Below are 18,095 nucleotides of genomic sequence, written 5' to 3'. Positions count from 1 at the left end.
AGTGCTGGGATTAAAGGCGTGCGCCACCCCGCCTGGCTTAGCTGGGGGTTCTTAAAACACAGGCCACTCCTGCCCTACTGAGTTTCTCACCCTAGGTGGGCTTCCGGTGTGATTCAGGCAGGTTTGCAGTAGGAACCGCAACTGTCCTTGCTGCAGTCACCTTCCTGGACCCTCAGGCTCCCTTCAGCAGTCAGCAGCTTCACACACTCGTCATTCTCGGCTCACTCCCCTCTGTACCTCTCCAGTGTCCGTACCCCACCCCACCCTGGTCTGTCCTCCCAAGTATACTAGCTGGCTATTGCTTGTGGGGGTTGAAAGAGCTTGATTGGTTAAAAAAAAAAACCCATTATGAATTCACTAAATTACAGAGCGTAGCTTTCTGTGTGGCCCTTCATTTCTCTAGGCTAAAAGTATAAATCAGTTGAGACTAGCTTTAAGTCGCAGCTGCTATGTTAAAGTGGCTTATGTGAGAAGAATTTACAGTATCGTACCCTGTTAATAAATACACAAAAACACCTTAACTAAGAATCTAATGAACTCTTAGAATAAAGTTGAGTAAGCATATAAGGTATTAGGTTTTCATTCTCTGGTATATAATCCTTTGCAGTTTATTGGTTTTTAAATAACACTTAACATTTTTAAAGAACAAAAGTATTCTTGGCTCAATGGTGGCACAAAAACAGACTGTGATGTGTTCGTCCGTGGTATGCTGACTTCTGCACCTATAAGAAATCTTAGGATTACTGCTAATTTAGTCAAAATGTCCTGGTTAATATTAGAGCATCACATATAATATTAAGCATCCTCTCCCATCTGTGCTCATGTGTCTTGTTGAGTCTTACATAAGGACTGCATATGTGACTGCTTCTGACTCTTGTGCTGTCTGCAGGTGTGTGGACACATAAGCAGATGCTACAGTGTGGCTGCCCAGTTTGAAGAGTGCCGGGAGAAGATCACAGAAATGCCCGGCATCATCAAGGACCTCTGCCGGGTGCTGTATTTTGGCAAGGTAGAGCTCATAGCTGTCATCTGTTCCCCCAGATACAGTCATCAAGGGTTTTCTTTCAAACAGCCAGTGCTTGAGTTACAGCCATGTGCTTACCTAAGATTATTTTTAAGTAAATCACTTGTAGCTCTAAGAATTCTTGTAGAAACATTGCTGTACATGATCGGGTTTGTTCCTATCCTGACACACAAAAGATAACACTGGAGTGACATAGCTAGAAGAAATGAGTCAGACTTAACTTCCAAAGAAGAACAGAGAGGATGGGACTACAATCTAATAAAAGGGCAGGACTTTGTAAAACCTGTGGTCCGGTCACCGTGAAGGCTTCTGAGATCGGAGACCATGCTGATCCCCAGGAAACTGCTGAGAAGCCAGCTCTGAAGCTGCTATGGCTGACTAGGCAGAGAGATGCCGGCTGCGTTGAGTAGAAGGGATGGAGGCACAGACCCTGGAATGAGGCAGCTGGGACCGGGGGACCTGATCAGAGTTCCTCAGCTGCTTCTGCTTGATGCCTGCAGGTTTAGTAGCAACAAGGACGCTGATGTGAAGCTCAGACCTAATTGTTAGCAGTGCTGCTGTTGATGCTTTATTGCATTTAGATGAAAGTCAAGAAAGCGGATTGTCTGACATCGCAAAACACTATGCGATGTTTTGTACAAATAGCTAGCTGGGCTGTGCCCGCTAGCTCGTTTTCCTTGGCAGTGTTTTCACCCCGCAAGTCAGTTGTTTCTTCTTCTTGCAGTGTATCCCACGGGTGGCCGCCCTCGCAGTAGAATGTGTCAGCTCTTTCGCTGTGGATTTCTGGCTACAGACACATCTATTTCAGGCTGGAATTTTGTGGTATCTGCTTGTTTATCTGTTTAACTATGACTATACATTGGAAGAAAGTGGCATTCAGAAAAATGAAGAAACAAACCAGCAGGTAACTCTAGCTCAAACCCGTGTAGACTTTAGGAAGTCATAGGGAAGCAAAGCTTGAGCCATTCAGAGATGCTCTGTTTGAAGCTGGCTGTTGACGGCTCCTGATGCTGGCAAGTACAGTCCACGGTGACCTCAGAGTCACTGCACAGCCCAGACTGTCCTCCTTCCTGCCTCCAGCTCTCCAGTGCAGGGCTCACAGCTATGCATATCATACCCAGCACTTTTGCTCTGAACCAAGACTGTGCTTGAGGGAGTTAATTAAGGCAAGGGAATCTAAGGAACAGAGATGATATAGTATTTTCTCAGTTACTCAAGTCAATTTTATGATTTCAGAATTGTTTATGTACTTTATATAATGGGGAGATATAATACTATATCAAGATGTTGAGACTAGCTCTCCACAACACCTTTGTACTTGTCTGATTTTTGTAGTTGTTTTGGGGTTTTTTTATCTTTTTTTTTTATTGCTTTGTTTATATTTGTAGTTGTTCATAGTTCATATTTCCATCATGTGAATCTAACAGTCAGGCCTACCTTACTATCTGTCTTAGTTAGGGTTTTACTGCTGTGCACAGCTTCAGAGGTTCAGTCCATTATCATCAAGGCAGGAGCATGGCAGCATCCAGGCAGGTGTGGTACTGGAGGAGCTGAGAGTTCTGCATCTTCATCTGAAGGCTGCTAGCAGAGTACTGACTTCCAAGCAGCTAGGATGGAGGTCTTAAAGCCCACACCCACAGTGACACACCTACTCCAACAAGGCCATACCTTCTAATAGTGCCACTCCTTGGGCTGAGTATATACACATACCGTAACACTATCTCTTCCTCTTCTTCCTGCTTTCAGATGATTCTGTAAGACACTGCATTGGGTACAGATGAACATGTTGGTGCTGAGGGGTTTCCCTATTTGAAAACAAAATAAAACTCAAATGCACCAGTTCTGTGATGCTAATCTGATACTCCTGTGCTAGCTGTTTCCGGTTTGATCATTAAAATGTTTCTGTTATGGCACCAATGTAAGGAGACATACTTACATACTTCAATGTCTTTTTTTTTTTTTTTTGTAACAGGAAGTAGCCAACAATCTTGCCAAACTCAGTGTCCATGCTCTGAGTCGCCTTGGTGGGTATTTGCCCGAAGACCAAGCAACCCCAGAAAATCCAACTGTAAGGAAGAGTTTAGCTGGCATGCTGACACCCTACATTGCTCGAAAGCTCTCTGTAGCTAGTGCTACTGAGGTATGGACTAGCGCTAGCCTGGGTTTGTGACTAGTGAAAGCCCTATAAGTAATAAAGGACCAGGACAATCCCTATTGCTCTAAGAAACCTGAAGATTGAACGTTCACATGCTCATTCTCTCGGCTGAGAAGACGAGTGTATTGAGGGTTTAGGGCAGTGACAACACACCTTAAAGTCTCACCTCTGGGATGGAGAATTAGCTTCCTGTTTCTCTCTTTTTTAAAAGATTATTTATTTTATGCATGAGTACACTACCATTGCTCTCTTCAGACACACCAAAAGAGGGCACCAGGCCCCATTACAAAAAGAAAAAACAGAGCACTGGTTTTTCTTTATTCTTTTTTTCTTTCTTTCTTTTTTTTTTTTTTTCTTCTATATTTTTGTTGTCTGATACTTTTGTGAGAAAAAAGTCCTCTAGCTTCTAAAATTCCAAGTACGTGTAGAGAGAGTTTAAGCCCTCACTTGTTTTGTTGTATATGCTTGTGGTGGTCTGTTTGGGGATGCAGTTCCCATAAGGAAGAGCGAGCAGTATTCTCCCTGGATCTTTTGTTTTCCAGTTTGATGCTTTTTGCTGACTGCAAATGTCCTCCTCAGAAAAACCAGCAAGTTCATGATTACTGTCTGCAGTCTTAAAATGTCTTATTTCAAAATCAAGTCTTTCTGGAATTTATATCTATATTTACTGAGATATTTATTTTAAACTGCCAGATCTCTGAGTGAGGATTTTTCTAATCATTTCTTTTCCTCAAGTAGGCTATAATCCTTCCCAAACAGTTCCGGTAGCTGGGAACCAGACATTCAATATATGAGCCCAAGGGGCCATTCTCATTCAAACCACCACACATAACTCTACTTTCTTCCTGGCCTAGAGCTTTGGAAATGAGGACTGGAAATACTTTTTATTATTCAGTCACTTGAGATGTGGAATATGGGTTTATCCTTAGAGTTGAAGAGAACCTAAGGGAAGCCCCATCTACCAGCAGAGCCCCTCAGCTGTAGCCTGAGTCAGGGCAGAGGCAGGCAGTTCAGGCTGCCACCCCACCACACCGCATCTTATTTTCCTTTCTTAGGAGTGTGCTTCCTAAGACAGAGATTTTTGTTTTCAAGTATATGTGTGTGAAAGAGGTATGGTGTAGCCATTTTAGAAATGCTGCTAACTAAATACCTAAGATAGTACATTTTCACAAGCAGAACTAAATCTGGTGAGTTGCTTGAAATAAGGCTCAGATGTCAGTCCCAGTTTCGCATTTACTCACATAAGAGCTGTGACAGTGTCAGCTTTTGAGGCCTTGGTTGTTCTTAACTACAAGAAGGAGAGCATCAGCAAGCTGCTAAGACTGACAGGGATACTGATGAAGGTCTGTTCCCTCAGGGCCCTTACTTAACAGTAATCCTGTTTCCCTAGACCCTGAAGATGCTTAACAGCAACACAGAAAGCCCGTATTTGATGTGGAACAACTCTACAAGGGCAGAACTGCTTGAGTTTCTTGAGTCACAACAAGAAAATATGATCAAAAAGGTATGTTAATGTTTTATATTTTCTTAGGTGACTTATTCTGGTGGAATGAGTCTTGATGAAGCAGTGTGCTATTCACCAATTACCCACGCACGCACACACACACACACACACACACACCCTATAGCATGGCTGAGCAGGGTGTCCACTGGAGGAGTGAGAAGAGCATGTCATAGTTGACTTTCTCTGCCAGCTCTAATTCTTGCCTCATCCAGTGTTTTTCTGAGACTTCAGGAGGAGCCCTGGTAATCTAGCAGAAGTAAAGTGCTCTGTCACTGTGCCTGTTCCAGCCATGTACTAGCACATGTGTCCTGCCATGTTTGCTCTCTCTGAGAGTCGGTGCCCTTCCTAACATATTCAGTACATTATTAGACAAAGCAGGGTAGATTTAAAAACTGGACATCTAACAGTCTTGTTTTTCTTTCTTTGGTTTTTTTGTTTGTTTGTTTGTTTTATTTTTTTAAGGGTGATTGTGACAAAACTTATGGGGCAGAATTTGTCTACAGTGAACACGCCAAAGAACTTATTGTGGGCGAGATTTTTGTTAGAGTCTATAATGAAGTCCCAACTTTCCAGCTAGAGGTAAGTGCTTGGCTTATGATTTTGTCTGATGCTGTTGATCATACCTACTGAGGTCTAGTGACTCTTTCACATTTTACAGATTGGAATTAATACCTCTTTACTGGCTGAGTTCTTTAGAAGTTGTCCTGGTATGTATGTAACCATTAACAGCTGAGGAGCCTCTTTATCAAGATCAGTGGTTCTAAACCTGTGGGTGGAACCACCTTTCATAGGGTTGTGTATCAGATATTTACATTATGATTCATAATAGCAAAATTATAGTTGTGAACTAGCAAAGAAATAATTGTATGGTTGGGGGTCTGCGCAACATGGGGAACTGTATTAAATGGTGGCAGCATTAGGAAGGTTGAAACCATGGGTCGGATTGTTGAATAATTGAGTTTCACAAAGCCCATAAGCAGCGACTTGTTTCTTAGCTACTCTTTATTTGTGCCTTGAGGGGAAGGTGAGAATTTTGTAGTTGAATAGCTTGTAAAGATCACTAGCTAGCCAATAAAGTAAGTTAGGTGGTTGGTAAAGGCCGTTGGAGAGCTAACCCCTGAATTTCTGTTGTAAATATATGTACTTTTTATATTATAAAGATGTAACATAATTGTTAAAAAAAATCACATTATATATGCTCGTATTAGATTGGTAAAGGGGACAGATATCCTAATCACTTGTACTAAGATACTGGTGAAAGTGTGTAAAATCTCAAAAAATTAGGTAAATTTTATTTGGTTTTGTCTTTTCCCACTCCTTAATGGAGTGCTGTGTGCATAGTTGTGTTCATTTGTATTTACAGTTTAATCACATCTATTCTGTTTCTTGAAGTTCTTTCTTTTACTCTAAAAACCTTCAGCATAGGCTCTTACAATGACACATTTATGTGCTTGGCTTAGGTTCCAAAAGAGTTTGCTGCAAGTCTGTTGGATTACATAGGCTCTCAGGCCCAGTACCTCCACACGTTCATGGCCATCACTCATGCTGCAAAAGTGGAGTCGGAACAACACGGGGACCGCTTACCAAGAGTGGAAATGGCTTTGGAGGCTCTGAGAAATGTGATCAAATACAACCCAGGTGTGTGATTTTTCCCCTTGATTCAGGACACCACCATTACAGCAGAGCAGCCAGAGTTCCAAAATATGCTCAATTTTATTGTGGAGACTCAGGGAAAAATCACACTGGAAAATCACACTGGCTCTTCTGCTCCATGTGTTATAATGATAAAGGGAGAGACATGGGGGACCATGTTTAGAAGAATTTGTATTTAAGAAAGAATAAACTTCAATAATATCATTTGTTAGTGAGAAGTTTCACATTACTGGTATAGATTGGCATATCATGTTCACATGCTTGGATTTATTTATTAGATGATCTAAATGTTGCTTCTTTGCTCCGCAACACAGTACTATTTGCATATGGATACTCATATTTTTTTTTAAAAAAATTGCCTGAATTTTTTTTTTTTAAAGATTTATTTATTTATTATATGTAAGTACACTGTAGCTGTCTTCAGACACTCCAGAAGAGGGCGTCAGATCTTGTTACGGATGGTTGTGAGCCACCATGTGGTTGCTGGAATTTGAACTCTGGACCTTCGGAAGAGCAGTCGGGTGCTCTTACCCACTGAGCCATCTCACCAGCCCCTGCCTGAAGTTTTTGATGTGTAAAAAATGAAATAATAAAAAGACTTAAGCGTTCTCTTGAATGTCTTTCAAAGGACATTCAAAAGGTTCCAGATAACCACCAAAGCACCTGGTTCTGGATGGGTTTGGTGCAGGTTAAAGCTACAACCTTAACACATCCTTCATTTCTTTTTTTTTTTTTTTTTTTTGATTTTAGAGACAGTGTTTCTCTGTATAGCCCTGGCTGTCCTGGAACTCACTCTGTAGACCAGGCTGGCCTCAGACTCAGAAATCCGCCTGCCTCTGCCTCCCTAGTGCTGGGATTAAAGGCGTGCGCCACCACGCCCGGCTACATCCTTCATTTCTAACCAATGCCAGCAAAGAGAGACCCTGCACAACATAAATTGAGTTAAAATTTCTTCAAGGTATTTATTTACCTTCTTCAGTGAATATTGAAGTGCTATTAAAAATTTTTGGCTTTTTGGCATTTGCCAAGTTTTACTCATATAACTAATAACAATGTTAAAAAAATTATTCATTCACAAGGTACATTAAGATGTAATTAAAGGGGGCTGGTGAGATGGCTCAGCGGGTAAGAGCACTGACTGCTCTTCCGAAAGTCCTGAGTTCAAATCCCAGCAACCACATGGTGGCTCACAACCACCCATAATGAGTTCTGATACCCTCTTCTGGTGTGTCTGAAGTCAGCTACAGTGTATAACAATAAATAAATCATTTAAAAAAAAAAAAAAAAAAGATGTAATTAAAGACTTTTAAAGCCCAGAGAGAGATCATTCTGTATTGTTTGTGGTTGACATTGTAAAACACTACTGGTGTTCTGAGGCCCAGTGCGACTTCAGCACAGGAAGTTTGCGGTTTGCACTAGTAAAGCAGCAAGCCCAGGCTCTACGCTCCAGTCCCGCTGTGATGATCTGGTGTTAGGATGTGTGCACTCTCCTGAACCCCAGTGACTGCTGACTGTTCTGCCATATTGACATGTGGTTTGAAACTGAATAAAAGCAGCTTATTGAATGTTTTCAGACTTGTTGTGGATAAAGGCATCTAGGACCTCAAAAGATGGCACTGTTTTCATAGGCGAGTGGTGGCAGGCAGCAGGCTTGCTTAACTGACAAGAGTGCCCGCAGGTGTGTGGGGCTGGGACTGAAGTGGGTCAGAGTGGAAACATCAGTGTCCTCTCAGGAGAAGCCCTTGGTGTGTGCATATCAAATGGTTTGTTGTGTTCTCTTCATGTGGCAGAGTTCTGTTCCAGTATTAGTTAAAGGCTAAATGATGTCACATTCTCCCAAAATTCAATTAGGTTGGGGGAAAGGATACTCCTAAGGTCTAGACACAACTGTGCCCAGTCAGAACATTGCAGATCATTATCATCATCAAAGTGCAAGGGAGAAAATAAGTGACATGTCATCATTGTTACTCCACTCCCCAAAATTCACCACCACCAACGAGCTCCGTGGTACTTTGGCTCCATGTACGTGGTGTGGGGCTGCATTTGTGTGTCCTGAGGCTCATGCAGCCTGTTGGCTGTAGGTGGGGACCACTAATAGAAGGAACGGGTAAAACTGCCTTATTCTCTTTAACATTTGAGTGTTGTATCTGGGCTGATTATTTGAAATTTTTCTTGTTTTTAGTTTGGGTCTGGAGGTAGGCATGGAAGCAAACCCAAGAAACTCTAATGTTCTGCTATTTATGGCTTAACACCCTGGACAACTTCCAGGTGCCCCTCAGAGTTTCAGAGACACAATTCACAGCCAATGGCTTTGTTTGCCAAAGGCCTGCAATTGTACCTCTTGTAAGTAAAACAACTGCTTCTTCTTATTCCCTAGGTTCTGAAAGTGAATGCATCGGGCACTTTAAGTTAATATTTTCTCTTCTCCGAGTCCATGGAGCTGGTCAGGTGCAGCAGCTGGCGTTAGAGGTACGAAGTGTTTTGTGCTAAGGAATGTTGTATTTCCTACCACTTACTGTCAGTGGTTTGAGACTTGATTAATCATTATCTGAAGTTAATGAAAACCTGGCTGTTATATTCACTTTGGCTATTAGGCCAAAATCATGTATTTTTAAAATTGAATTATTGTAACTATGAATATAACCTTAAAGAGCAAATGCTGGACACTGTCATTCAGGGTGGTTCTATCTATAGTCATTGGCATGTGTCAAGGCCGTGGTATCTTGTAGAGTGTTGAGTGTGGTGTGTTAGGGACGAGCTTATTTTACTCTAAAGTTTAGTAGCAACAGATCAAGAGGAGAAGGCAGTTCTCTGTCTTGGTGCCCACAGAAGGATGCACTATGACCAGGACACCTCCTGAGGATTGACCCTGACCTCTCTCCTCTTAACCTACTCTCTTGTACACCTAGCACAGAAGTTCCTGTCAGCAAGGCTTGCAGACCCCTCAGTGGAGAGTTAGGGTGTCACAAGCCCTGAGAGGTAAAAAGAATGAAACCGTCAATCCCGTAGGATGCTGTTTAGGTTGCAGCTGTTGACAGGATCAGGAAGCCCCTGATCATGGTAGTGTTTGTCCTGGCAGCTCAGAGTAAGGTCTTGAGGTCATCTAAGATGGCCCTGTCATTGTAACACATGGTTTATTACTGAAAACACCACTTTCAATCCTGAAAGAGTGGGTTCAGAAGTAGATTTAAGAACAAGCAAACAACATTGTATAATATATCCTAATTACCTTTCTTAGCTCATCCCATTCTTAACAGAACAGTTGTTAAGCATGTCAGAAAGCGTTAACAAGCATTTTCTTTATGTTGACAACATTTATATCCTTCAGAGTTTTTTTTTGGGGGGGGGGGATTCAAGGCAGGGTTTATTATGCTGCCCTGTCTGTCCTGGAACTTACTCTGAAGAATCTCCACCTACCCCTGTCTCCTCAGTATTGGGATTAAAGGCATGTGCCACTGCCACCCAGCCATCTTGTAACTTTTTTTTTAATCTGTTATTTATTATTTACACCCCAAATGTTGCCACCCCCTTCCAGTTCTCCCTCCCAGAGTTCTTCACCCCATTCCCATCCCCTTCACCTCTGAGAGAGTGCCCCCCCCCATTCCCCATTCCTGGGGCATCGGGTCTCTACAGGATTAGGCTCACCCTCTCCCACTGAAGCCAGACAAGGCAGCCCTCTGCTACATCTTGTAACCTTTTAAGCAAACATTATTAGGCCTAGAGTAGTGTTCTGAAATGCTAAAAGTGGTTCAAGTGGCATCAGTCTTTAGTTTTATACAACAGTGGCTAGAGAAAGAAAAATACATCAGTTTATTTATAATGGAGGTTAGAGCAGCTTGTTGTATTAGCTACAAAGGATACTTCCTCCTAAAGCAAGAGAGTCATAGTGAAGACCAGTCCTCCCTAACTGCTCCCCATCTTTGACCACAGTTCATAGTGTGTGTGTGTGGGGGGGGGGGGGTGTCAATGTCAGACAGAAGGTTTCTTAGATGATCACATTAATAGCCAATCTTTTGAAATTAAACTCTTTGGAAAAATTGTTTTGTCGTCCAAACTTGTTTGTCACTTTTATAATTTAGGATCACAATTATTTAATGTCATGTTAATTAATTTTCAGGTTGTGAATATAGTGACATCCAACCAAGACTGTGTCAATAACATTGCAGAATCCATGGTTTTGTCCAACTTGTTGGCTCTTCTACACTCGCTGCCGTCGAGTAAGTAAATGTGCAGATGGTTTTGGAAACCACAACATGACAGCTCATGGGGACCGCAGCTCACAGTCGATACAAAGCCAGACACATGGCATCCATGTTGAGTTTTGGAGTGTTTGAAATAGTGTTCACCATACAAGATTTGCCTTTCTATTTATGTTTTGTGTAAGTGAATGAAATTACGCTGTTTCCCATATAAAAGTAGAATCTAGGGAGTGAAAGAAGTCTAAAACATCAGGAAAATGACCTGGGGCATCAGTTTGTTGAGCAGCGTCTAGGAGTGACTAACTTAGCCTGTGCCAGCACTCCGTGCTGTATTTCAAGGGTGAGATTTTGGGTACTAGAAGGTAAGCATAAGGCAGTGATTACTTCGCCCTTAATCCGATGCCCCTTATCAGTACCCATAGAGAGAGCAAGGAGATTGTAGAATACGGCAGCTTGGTTTCCTGAGGACAGCTTGTACAGATGGAGGCTCCCTGTAAGCAGTACAGTTGTCCACTTAGTAGCTGGTCATTGTGCTTGTTGTAGCCTTAAGGTGGCCTTGTGGGAGGGCAGTGACGCTTCAGCCATTGTAGTACGGCTCTAGTCACAAAACAAATACTGTTATAGATTACCAGTCAACTTTGCTAACTTGTGGCTGGTATGTGGACCTTAATTCTACCTCCCTTCAGTCTGAGAGTTGGGCCTTCAGGGATCTTCTTGTTTGTTGTTTCTTCATAGTCAGTTAATGGAATGGAGTTGTATTTTTCTTAAATACTGTTTCTTTTGAAAAAAATAGCAGACTTGGTATAGTTTTAAAATGGTTATACTCAGGAGGCAGAAGTAAGTGGATCTCTTGAGTTCTAAGCTAGCCAGAGTTACACTGTGAAATCGTGTCTCAAAAAACAAAAACAAAACAAAACAAAAAACCAGCAAGCGAGAGCTGGACGGGCACTGGGCAACTCTGTGCCTCACAGAGGAAAATCAACTAAACATGGGCTAAGGAGATCCTAAGAAGCCAAGAGGCACAATGTCCTCATATGCATTCTTTGTGCAAACCTGCCGGGAGGGGCACAAGAAGCACCCGGATGCTTCTGTCAACTTCTCAGAGTTCTCCAAGAAGTACTCAGAGAGGTGGAAGACCATGTCTGCTAAAGAAAAAGGGAAATTTGAAGATATGGCAAAGGCTGACAAGGCTTGTTATGAAAGAGAAATGAAAACCTACATCCATCCCCCTGCCCAAAGAGGAGACCAAAAAGAAGTTCAAGGACCCCAGTGTATCCAAGAGCCCTCCTTCGGCCTTCTTCTTGCTCTGTTCTGAGTTCCGCCCCAAAATCAAAGGCGAGCATCCTGGCTTATCCATTGGTGATGTTGCAAAGAAACTAGGAGAGATGTGGAACAACACTGCAGCAGATGACAAGCAGCCCTATGAGAAGAAGGCTGCCAAGCAGAAGGAGAAGTACAAGAAGGATATTAATGTCTACAGAGCTAAAGGAAAACCTGATGCAGCGAAAAAGGGGGTGATTAAGGCTGAAAAGAGCAAGAAAAAGAAGGAAGAAGAAGATGATAAAGAGGAAGATGAAGAAGATGATGAATAAGTTGGTTCTAGTGGAGTTTTTTGGGTTTTTTTTTTGTTTGTTTTTTTCTTGTCTATAAGGCATTTAACCCCCTATACGCAACTCACTCCTTTTAAGGAAAAAGATTGAAATGTAAGGCTGTGTAAGATTTGTTTTTAAACAGTACAGTGTCCTTTTTTTTGTATAGTTAACACACTACCAAATATGTCTTTAGATAGCCCTGTCCTGGTGGTATTTTTCAATAGCCACTAACCTTGCCTGGTACAGTCTGGGGGTTGTAAATTAGCATGGAAATTTAAAGTAGGTTCTTGTTGGTGCACAGCCCAAGTGAGTTATGTATGGGGACAGTAGTTTGGCTTTTGCTTTCTTGTTTTTGGGGTTTTTTTTTTTTTCTTTTGGTTTTATTTTTGGGGTCTTTTTTTTTTCTTCAGTTGTCTCTGATGCAGCTTATATGAAGATAATTGTTCTAGTAACTGAATACCACTCTATAATTGCAAAAAAAAAAAAAAAAGTGGCTGTTTTGTTGACATTCTGAATGCTTCTAAGTAAAAACAATTTTTTTATTTAAAAAAAAAGAACAACAAAACAGCAACCTTTAAAAAAAATCATTTGCAGATTATTATTATTATTATTATTATTGCCATACCTACAAGTTTAGGTAGTTTTGTTCTTTTCTTTTTCAAACTTTTTAAGACTTAATACAAAACCAAGCTGGTAGGTAAAGTAAAATACCACAGTTTCAAAACGCAAGAGCTGGAGAGATAGCTCAACATTTTAGAACGCTGGTTGCTCTTCCAGAGGACCTGGGTTCCCTTCCCAGCACCCACATGGCAGCTCACAACTCATCACTCCAGTTCCAGGGCATCCGGCACCCTCTTCTCACCTCTGAGCACCAGGCACACATGTGGTACACAGACATCTGTGTGGGCAAAATGTTAATACACATAAATAATTTCTAAAAAGGCAAAATATACATTTATTACTGCTTCATTTATGTAGCTTAGCCTATACTTAATTCTTACAAGTTGAATCTGATATTTTGATATTTTGGCCTGTTGTCACTCTCCAAGGAGTGTTGTTCTTGTCTGAATCTCAGCCAGGGCTTGTCAGCTTCTCCTCGTAGTGAACGCTTCATTCCTTTGCCTCTTGCCTGTCATTCCCACTTGACTATGAGCATCAGTGCATCAGTGGTGCATCAGCAGGCTGTGTCCAGAAGTGCGGCTTTAAGTTGCAGGTGTTTCTTTCTCCTAAGATGGTAACAACAGGTAGAAATCTTAGGTGTCTTAAGAGGGTGTCCTCTGGATGTTAGGAAGTAGTGATTGGGGCCGTGCAGGGAACAGAGGTTGGAAGACAGTGTAGCATAGTGGTCATGAGTGTGGACCTGAGAGGGAAGCAGACACAGGTAGGAAACCAGCTGGAGCACCACCTCACTAGGAGACCCTGGGCTGGGCAGACTGGGCCTCAGTTTCCTCACAACCCAGCTGTAGCGCACTTGCCTTGCTGGTTAATGTGAGGGTGAAGTGTAATAATGGGGCACAGTGACTCAGGCTGAGCCTGCACTCCTGGGTGCTCTGTAAGTATAAGCTGACAGTTGATGCATCCCTTGATGTGTCTTTTGCTCTGCAGGCCGTCAGCTTGTTCTGGAGACTCTCTATGCTTTGGCATCAAATACAAAGATAATCAAAGAAGCCATGGCCAAAGGTAATGTACACCGCTTTCTCATCCGTCCAGATCAGTGTGCTCTGCGGTCTGGAGAAGTAGACTGCATGAAGGTGTAAAAAACTCAACAGTTCCAGCTACACGGGCTGAGGACTTTGGGTCAAACTGGGCAAAACAATGAGACCTTATCGAAAGACAGAGTATAAGGAGTAATGAGTTGAAATTATATGGAAAGTGAATAGAGGCTGTGCTGATGAGAAAGTCACTCTGCATTTGAGCATTGATCTTTTTTTCTTTCTTTCATAGGAGCTTTGATTTATTTATTGGATATGTTCTGCAATTCAACACACCCTCAGGTTCGATCCCAGACAGCTGAACTTTTTGCCAAAATGACAGCAGATAAACTAATAGGTCCAAAGGTAAGCACCAAATATCAGTTACCCTGGTAATTATTTCATGACATTGATTTCATGTCTGTCTGGGATGACAAGGACAGGAAATGCTTTTCTGTGGAAGCTGAGCTTGCTGCTCTGTTAGGGAAGCTAAACCTCAGAAGGCTCGAGAATGTAAAGAGCTAGGAGATAGCTGCTTACTACATTCTCCAAGAGAAGGATTGGCCTGAGTGGGTAAGATTGCCTGCTGTGCAAGCAAAAGATCTGAACTTGAATTCCCAGCACCTTGATACAAAGACGTGCAGGCCCTGTGTACCTATAACCCCAGCATGGAGGAGCTGGGGAGGAGATCTCCAAAACAGATGGTGTGTAGGCCAAGCCACTGTCCTGTCCTGGGCAGCTGAAGAGGACTAGGGTACAGTCTGTTGTGTATAAGTCTTCAGTCAAGTGTGTACAGCAGATTAGGAGTCAAATTAAATTTTCTGCACCAGAAAGGCTCTATAACTTCAAACCACTGCTTACAGATGAACTGATGAGCCATTCATTCAACTGCTAAACTGATGGTTGTATTGCACATACATGAGCCTGTACAGAGAGAGTATTCTGTAAACTTCACACAAGGGCTTCTGAATTTCTTTTGCCTGTATATATTGATCAGTGGTTGGCTGGTCAGTTAGTCCATCGATAGTCTTCTGTTTTATAACAGTTGCTCAGTCTGTCCTAGGACTCCCTACGTAGCCCAACCTGCCTTGAACTCCTGTCAATCAATCCTCTGACCTCAGCCTCGTGTGTGCTTGAATGACAGGCGTAAGGTACCATGCCCGGCTGGAGTGTTTTCAGGTTTCTTAATTGCAGGGAGCAGAGAAGTAACTGGATGAATAAGTATGGCAGCTCATCTTGTTATGGTTACTTGGCATTGATCAAGATTTATCTTTCCTCCCTCTCTAGGTCTTTCGCTCTTACAGATCTAACCTGTGGCATAGGTTGCACTGTTACCCTGTCTTAGAAAACTTGGAATAAGTCAGATATTGAGATGTTTCCTCTAGCCCTTAAAACTCTGAACTTCCTCCCCTAGGTGCGAATTACACTAATGAAATTTCTGCCCAGTGTGTTCATGGATGCCATGAGAGACAACCCTGAAGCTGCTGTGCATATATTTGAGGGAACTCATGAAAATCCAGAGCTGATCTGGAATGACAGCTCCAGAGATAAGGTTTCCACAACTGTGAGAGAGATGATGCTGGAGTAAGCACAGATGGGTCCCCAGGGGGTGGGGACGTGCTTCTGCTCTGCCTGTCCCTGCAGCACTGCTTCTGAATGTTGCTTTACTAAAGTGGGGTTTTCCTACTCTCTTTCCCAAGGCACTTTAAAAATCAACGGGACAACCCTGATGTGAACTGGAAGGTAAACTACATTTTTATTTTATACTTTTGTTGTTGTTGGGTTTTTTTGTTGTTGTTTTTAATTCCTGTTGAGTCGGTTTGTCAGCTTGTAGCTATTAGTTCCTTGTTCTTAAGACACATTGGTATGCCTATTGGAAAGCCAGGCTTCAAACACATGTCAAAGTGGTAATACTTAACATTTGAACTAAATGGCTAAAGGGCACCATTATAAGCTACATTAAAAGGAAGTCTCCTTTGCAGAAGATGGCCTAGTCGGCCATCATTGGGAACAAAGGCCCCTTGGTCTTGCAAACTTTATATGCCCCAGTACAGGGGAACACCAGGGCCAAGAAGTGGGAGTGGGTGGGTAGGTGAGCAAGGGGGGGGAGGATAGGGGACTTTCTCGGGATAGCATTTGAAATGTAAATAAAGAAAATATCTAATAAAATTTAAAAAAAAAAAAAAAAGAAAAGAAAAAAAGGAAATCTCTTAATTACTATAATTTTATTATAGTGTCTAGAACACAATACTAACTGCTATTTTTATACTAGTTTATTGTATGAAGATTTCATTAATGGTGTTATATTTCTCATTTTACCGACAAGTGGTAATTTAAGATGGCCTACTAGTGATTCTTTCTCCTCTCTTTAAAGTTGCCTGAAGACTTTGCTGTGGTGTTTGGAGAAGCAGAAGGAGAGCTTGCTGTTGGAGGAGTTTTCTTAAGGATCTTTATTGCACAGCCAGCTTGGGTGCTGAGGAAACCCAGAGAGTTTCTTATTGCACTGTTAGAAAAATTAACTGAGCTCCTAGAGAAGAACAATCCACATGTAAGTTTCATCAACAAATAGTTGCTAAATATGCTAGTTACATTTCCCTCACGACCTCATCCTCACTGACCAGGGAGCACCAGCTGCCTCTCCCTCGGATCACAGCTCCAGGGCCAGGGGTCTGTCGTGGTGGAACGTTTACCTAGCATACGCATGCTCTGAGCGTGGTGTCTAGTACTGCAGCAAAGAAAGCAAAACTCATGAGAGCAGCTGTGTTTGAATCCACATGCACGTGTTGAGGGAGAGAGAGAGAAAATGTCAGCTCAGTGATGAAACCCTTCAGTAAAGTAGTAGTTTATGGAACAAAGAGCTGCTGCACATATTGAGAAAATGCTATTTCTCAAAATTGTCAACACTCTAAAGGTTTCTCTACCCATGCATAGCTGAAGAGAAACATTAAATGTTAAGTTTTTCTCTGAAACGGTGAAAGGCTTTTCCCTGGCAGATATAACCCTCGCATAGAAACTGTCAACAGAGCTGTAACAGTATCTGGGCGAGTGTGCTGTGCCTGTCCTCGTCACCAGAGGCAGCTAGGAAAACAGAAGTAATGTCATGGTCTTGGGCTTGGTGTTCAAGTTGCTACTCCTGATAGTAGTCATACACTTGCTAACCAGATGTTTAGATTGAAAAGTACAGAGACCAACCATTGCTGAAATAGTCCGCATAGAGCAGGCTAAATTAAGAGCCCAGGCTATTAAGTTAGATGGTTCTGGACCACCCCAGTCTACCAGGATTAGCTCTGTGGTTTGTTGAATCTGCCTCAATTGCTGTGTGCAGTTTTACTTACCCATAAGGCTGAGGTTGTAATAAGTTAATGTGCATGGACTAACTGTCTAAATGTCTGCCACATTTAAATCCTTGGAAATTGTAACTGTTGTTAGCTTAGTGAAAAAAAGAAAATAAAATTGTAAGTGGAGCTAAGAGATTGCTCTGCAGTTAAGAGCCCTTGCTTCTCTTACAGAGGGCCTGGTGATCTCATTCCTCTCTGGCCTCTGCAGGAACTGCACACATGATACATGTGATATACAAGCATAAATGCAGGCAAAATGCTCATGCACACAAATCAGCTCAAAATTAAGATTAGCGTGCCGAATACGTGCCAGTGTTCCTCTCCACGGCTGTGTTTCTCTGGTGCTGAGGGTTTGCTGTCGTATGGTTTCTTGTAGCATAAAGCCCTCAGCACGAAGTATGTGGCTCAGTTGTAAAACACTTAGTATTCGGAAGACCTGTTCTTAGTCCCCAGTCTCTAAGAACAGAGGGGAGAGGGGAGATCCCCAGAAGCTAAAATAGGGAACACACATAAGACTATTCTCATGTGTCACCTCTCTTTGTAGGTCATATTCTGATTTCTGGGTTCCTTTCTGAAGCATTTGATCTGTGTGTGTATGTGTGTGTGTGTGTGTAAGACTATGAGGTGTATGTCTTTGAAAGCCATGATCTACAGTCAGAAGATCGACTATAATGGTAGCTGGATGTATTAAACGTAGGTCAAACGTCTCTATTCTGAAAACAGAAAGTCTCAGCCCTACAATCGAAGCCCTTAAGTTTCCCGATGCCCCCAAGCCAGGGAGTAGTGTCTGTGTAAGCCAGGGAGTAGTGTCTGTGTAAGCCAGGGAGTAGTGTCTGTGTAAGCCAGGGAGTAGCGTCTGTGTAAGCCAGGCAGTAGTGTCTGTGTAAGCCAGGGAGTAGTGTCTGTGTAAGCCAGGGAGTAGTGTCTGTGTAAGCCAGG

General features: G+C 42.3%; 1 protein-coding gene across 4 annotated transcripts in view; it reads left to right on the top strand.

The window, feature by feature from the left end:
* The window catches only part of Dnajc13 (DnaJ heat shock protein family (Hsp40) member C13), a 109,021-nt gene that overhangs the window by 78,005 nt on the left and 12,921 nt on the right, over positions 1-18,095 (top strand). For all 4 annotated transcript variants that reach the window (XR_003844659.1, XM_021207616.1, XM_021207615.1 and 1 more), the window contains 13 exons: positions 890-1,009; positions 1,749-1,928; positions 2,997-3,164; positions 4,570-4,683; positions 5,146-5,262; positions 6,144-6,321; positions 8,714-8,805; positions 10,454-10,553; positions 13,733-13,807; positions 14,072-14,184; positions 15,233-15,402; positions 15,519-15,561; positions 16,193-16,366. Coding sequence is in view for 3 of the 4 variants with exons in the window: in XM_021207616.1 (XP_021063275.1) it covers positions 890-1,009; positions 1,749-1,928; positions 2,997-3,164; positions 4,570-4,683; positions 5,146-5,262; positions 6,144-6,321; positions 8,714-8,805; positions 10,454-10,553; positions 13,733-13,807; positions 14,072-14,184; positions 15,233-15,402; positions 15,519-15,561; positions 16,193-16,366 (1,644 nt within the window). In the remaining variant the exon portion in view is untranslated. The remainder of the gene's footprint in view (positions 1-889; positions 1,010-1,748; positions 1,929-2,996; positions 3,165-4,569; positions 4,684-5,145; positions 5,263-6,143; positions 6,322-8,713; positions 8,806-10,453; positions 10,554-13,732; positions 13,808-14,071; positions 14,185-15,232; positions 15,403-15,518; positions 15,562-16,192; positions 16,367-18,095) is intronic.

This window comes from Mus pahari, chromosome 10 (assembly GCF_900095145.1).
Source record: "Mus pahari chromosome 10, PAHARI_EIJ_v1.1, whole genome shotgun sequence".
Taxonomy (NCBI): domain Eukaryota; kingdom Metazoa; phylum Chordata; class Mammalia; order Rodentia; family Muridae; genus Mus; species Mus pahari.
Note: the sequence above shows the minus strand (reverse complement) of the source record. Positions and strands in the feature narration are given on the sequence as shown.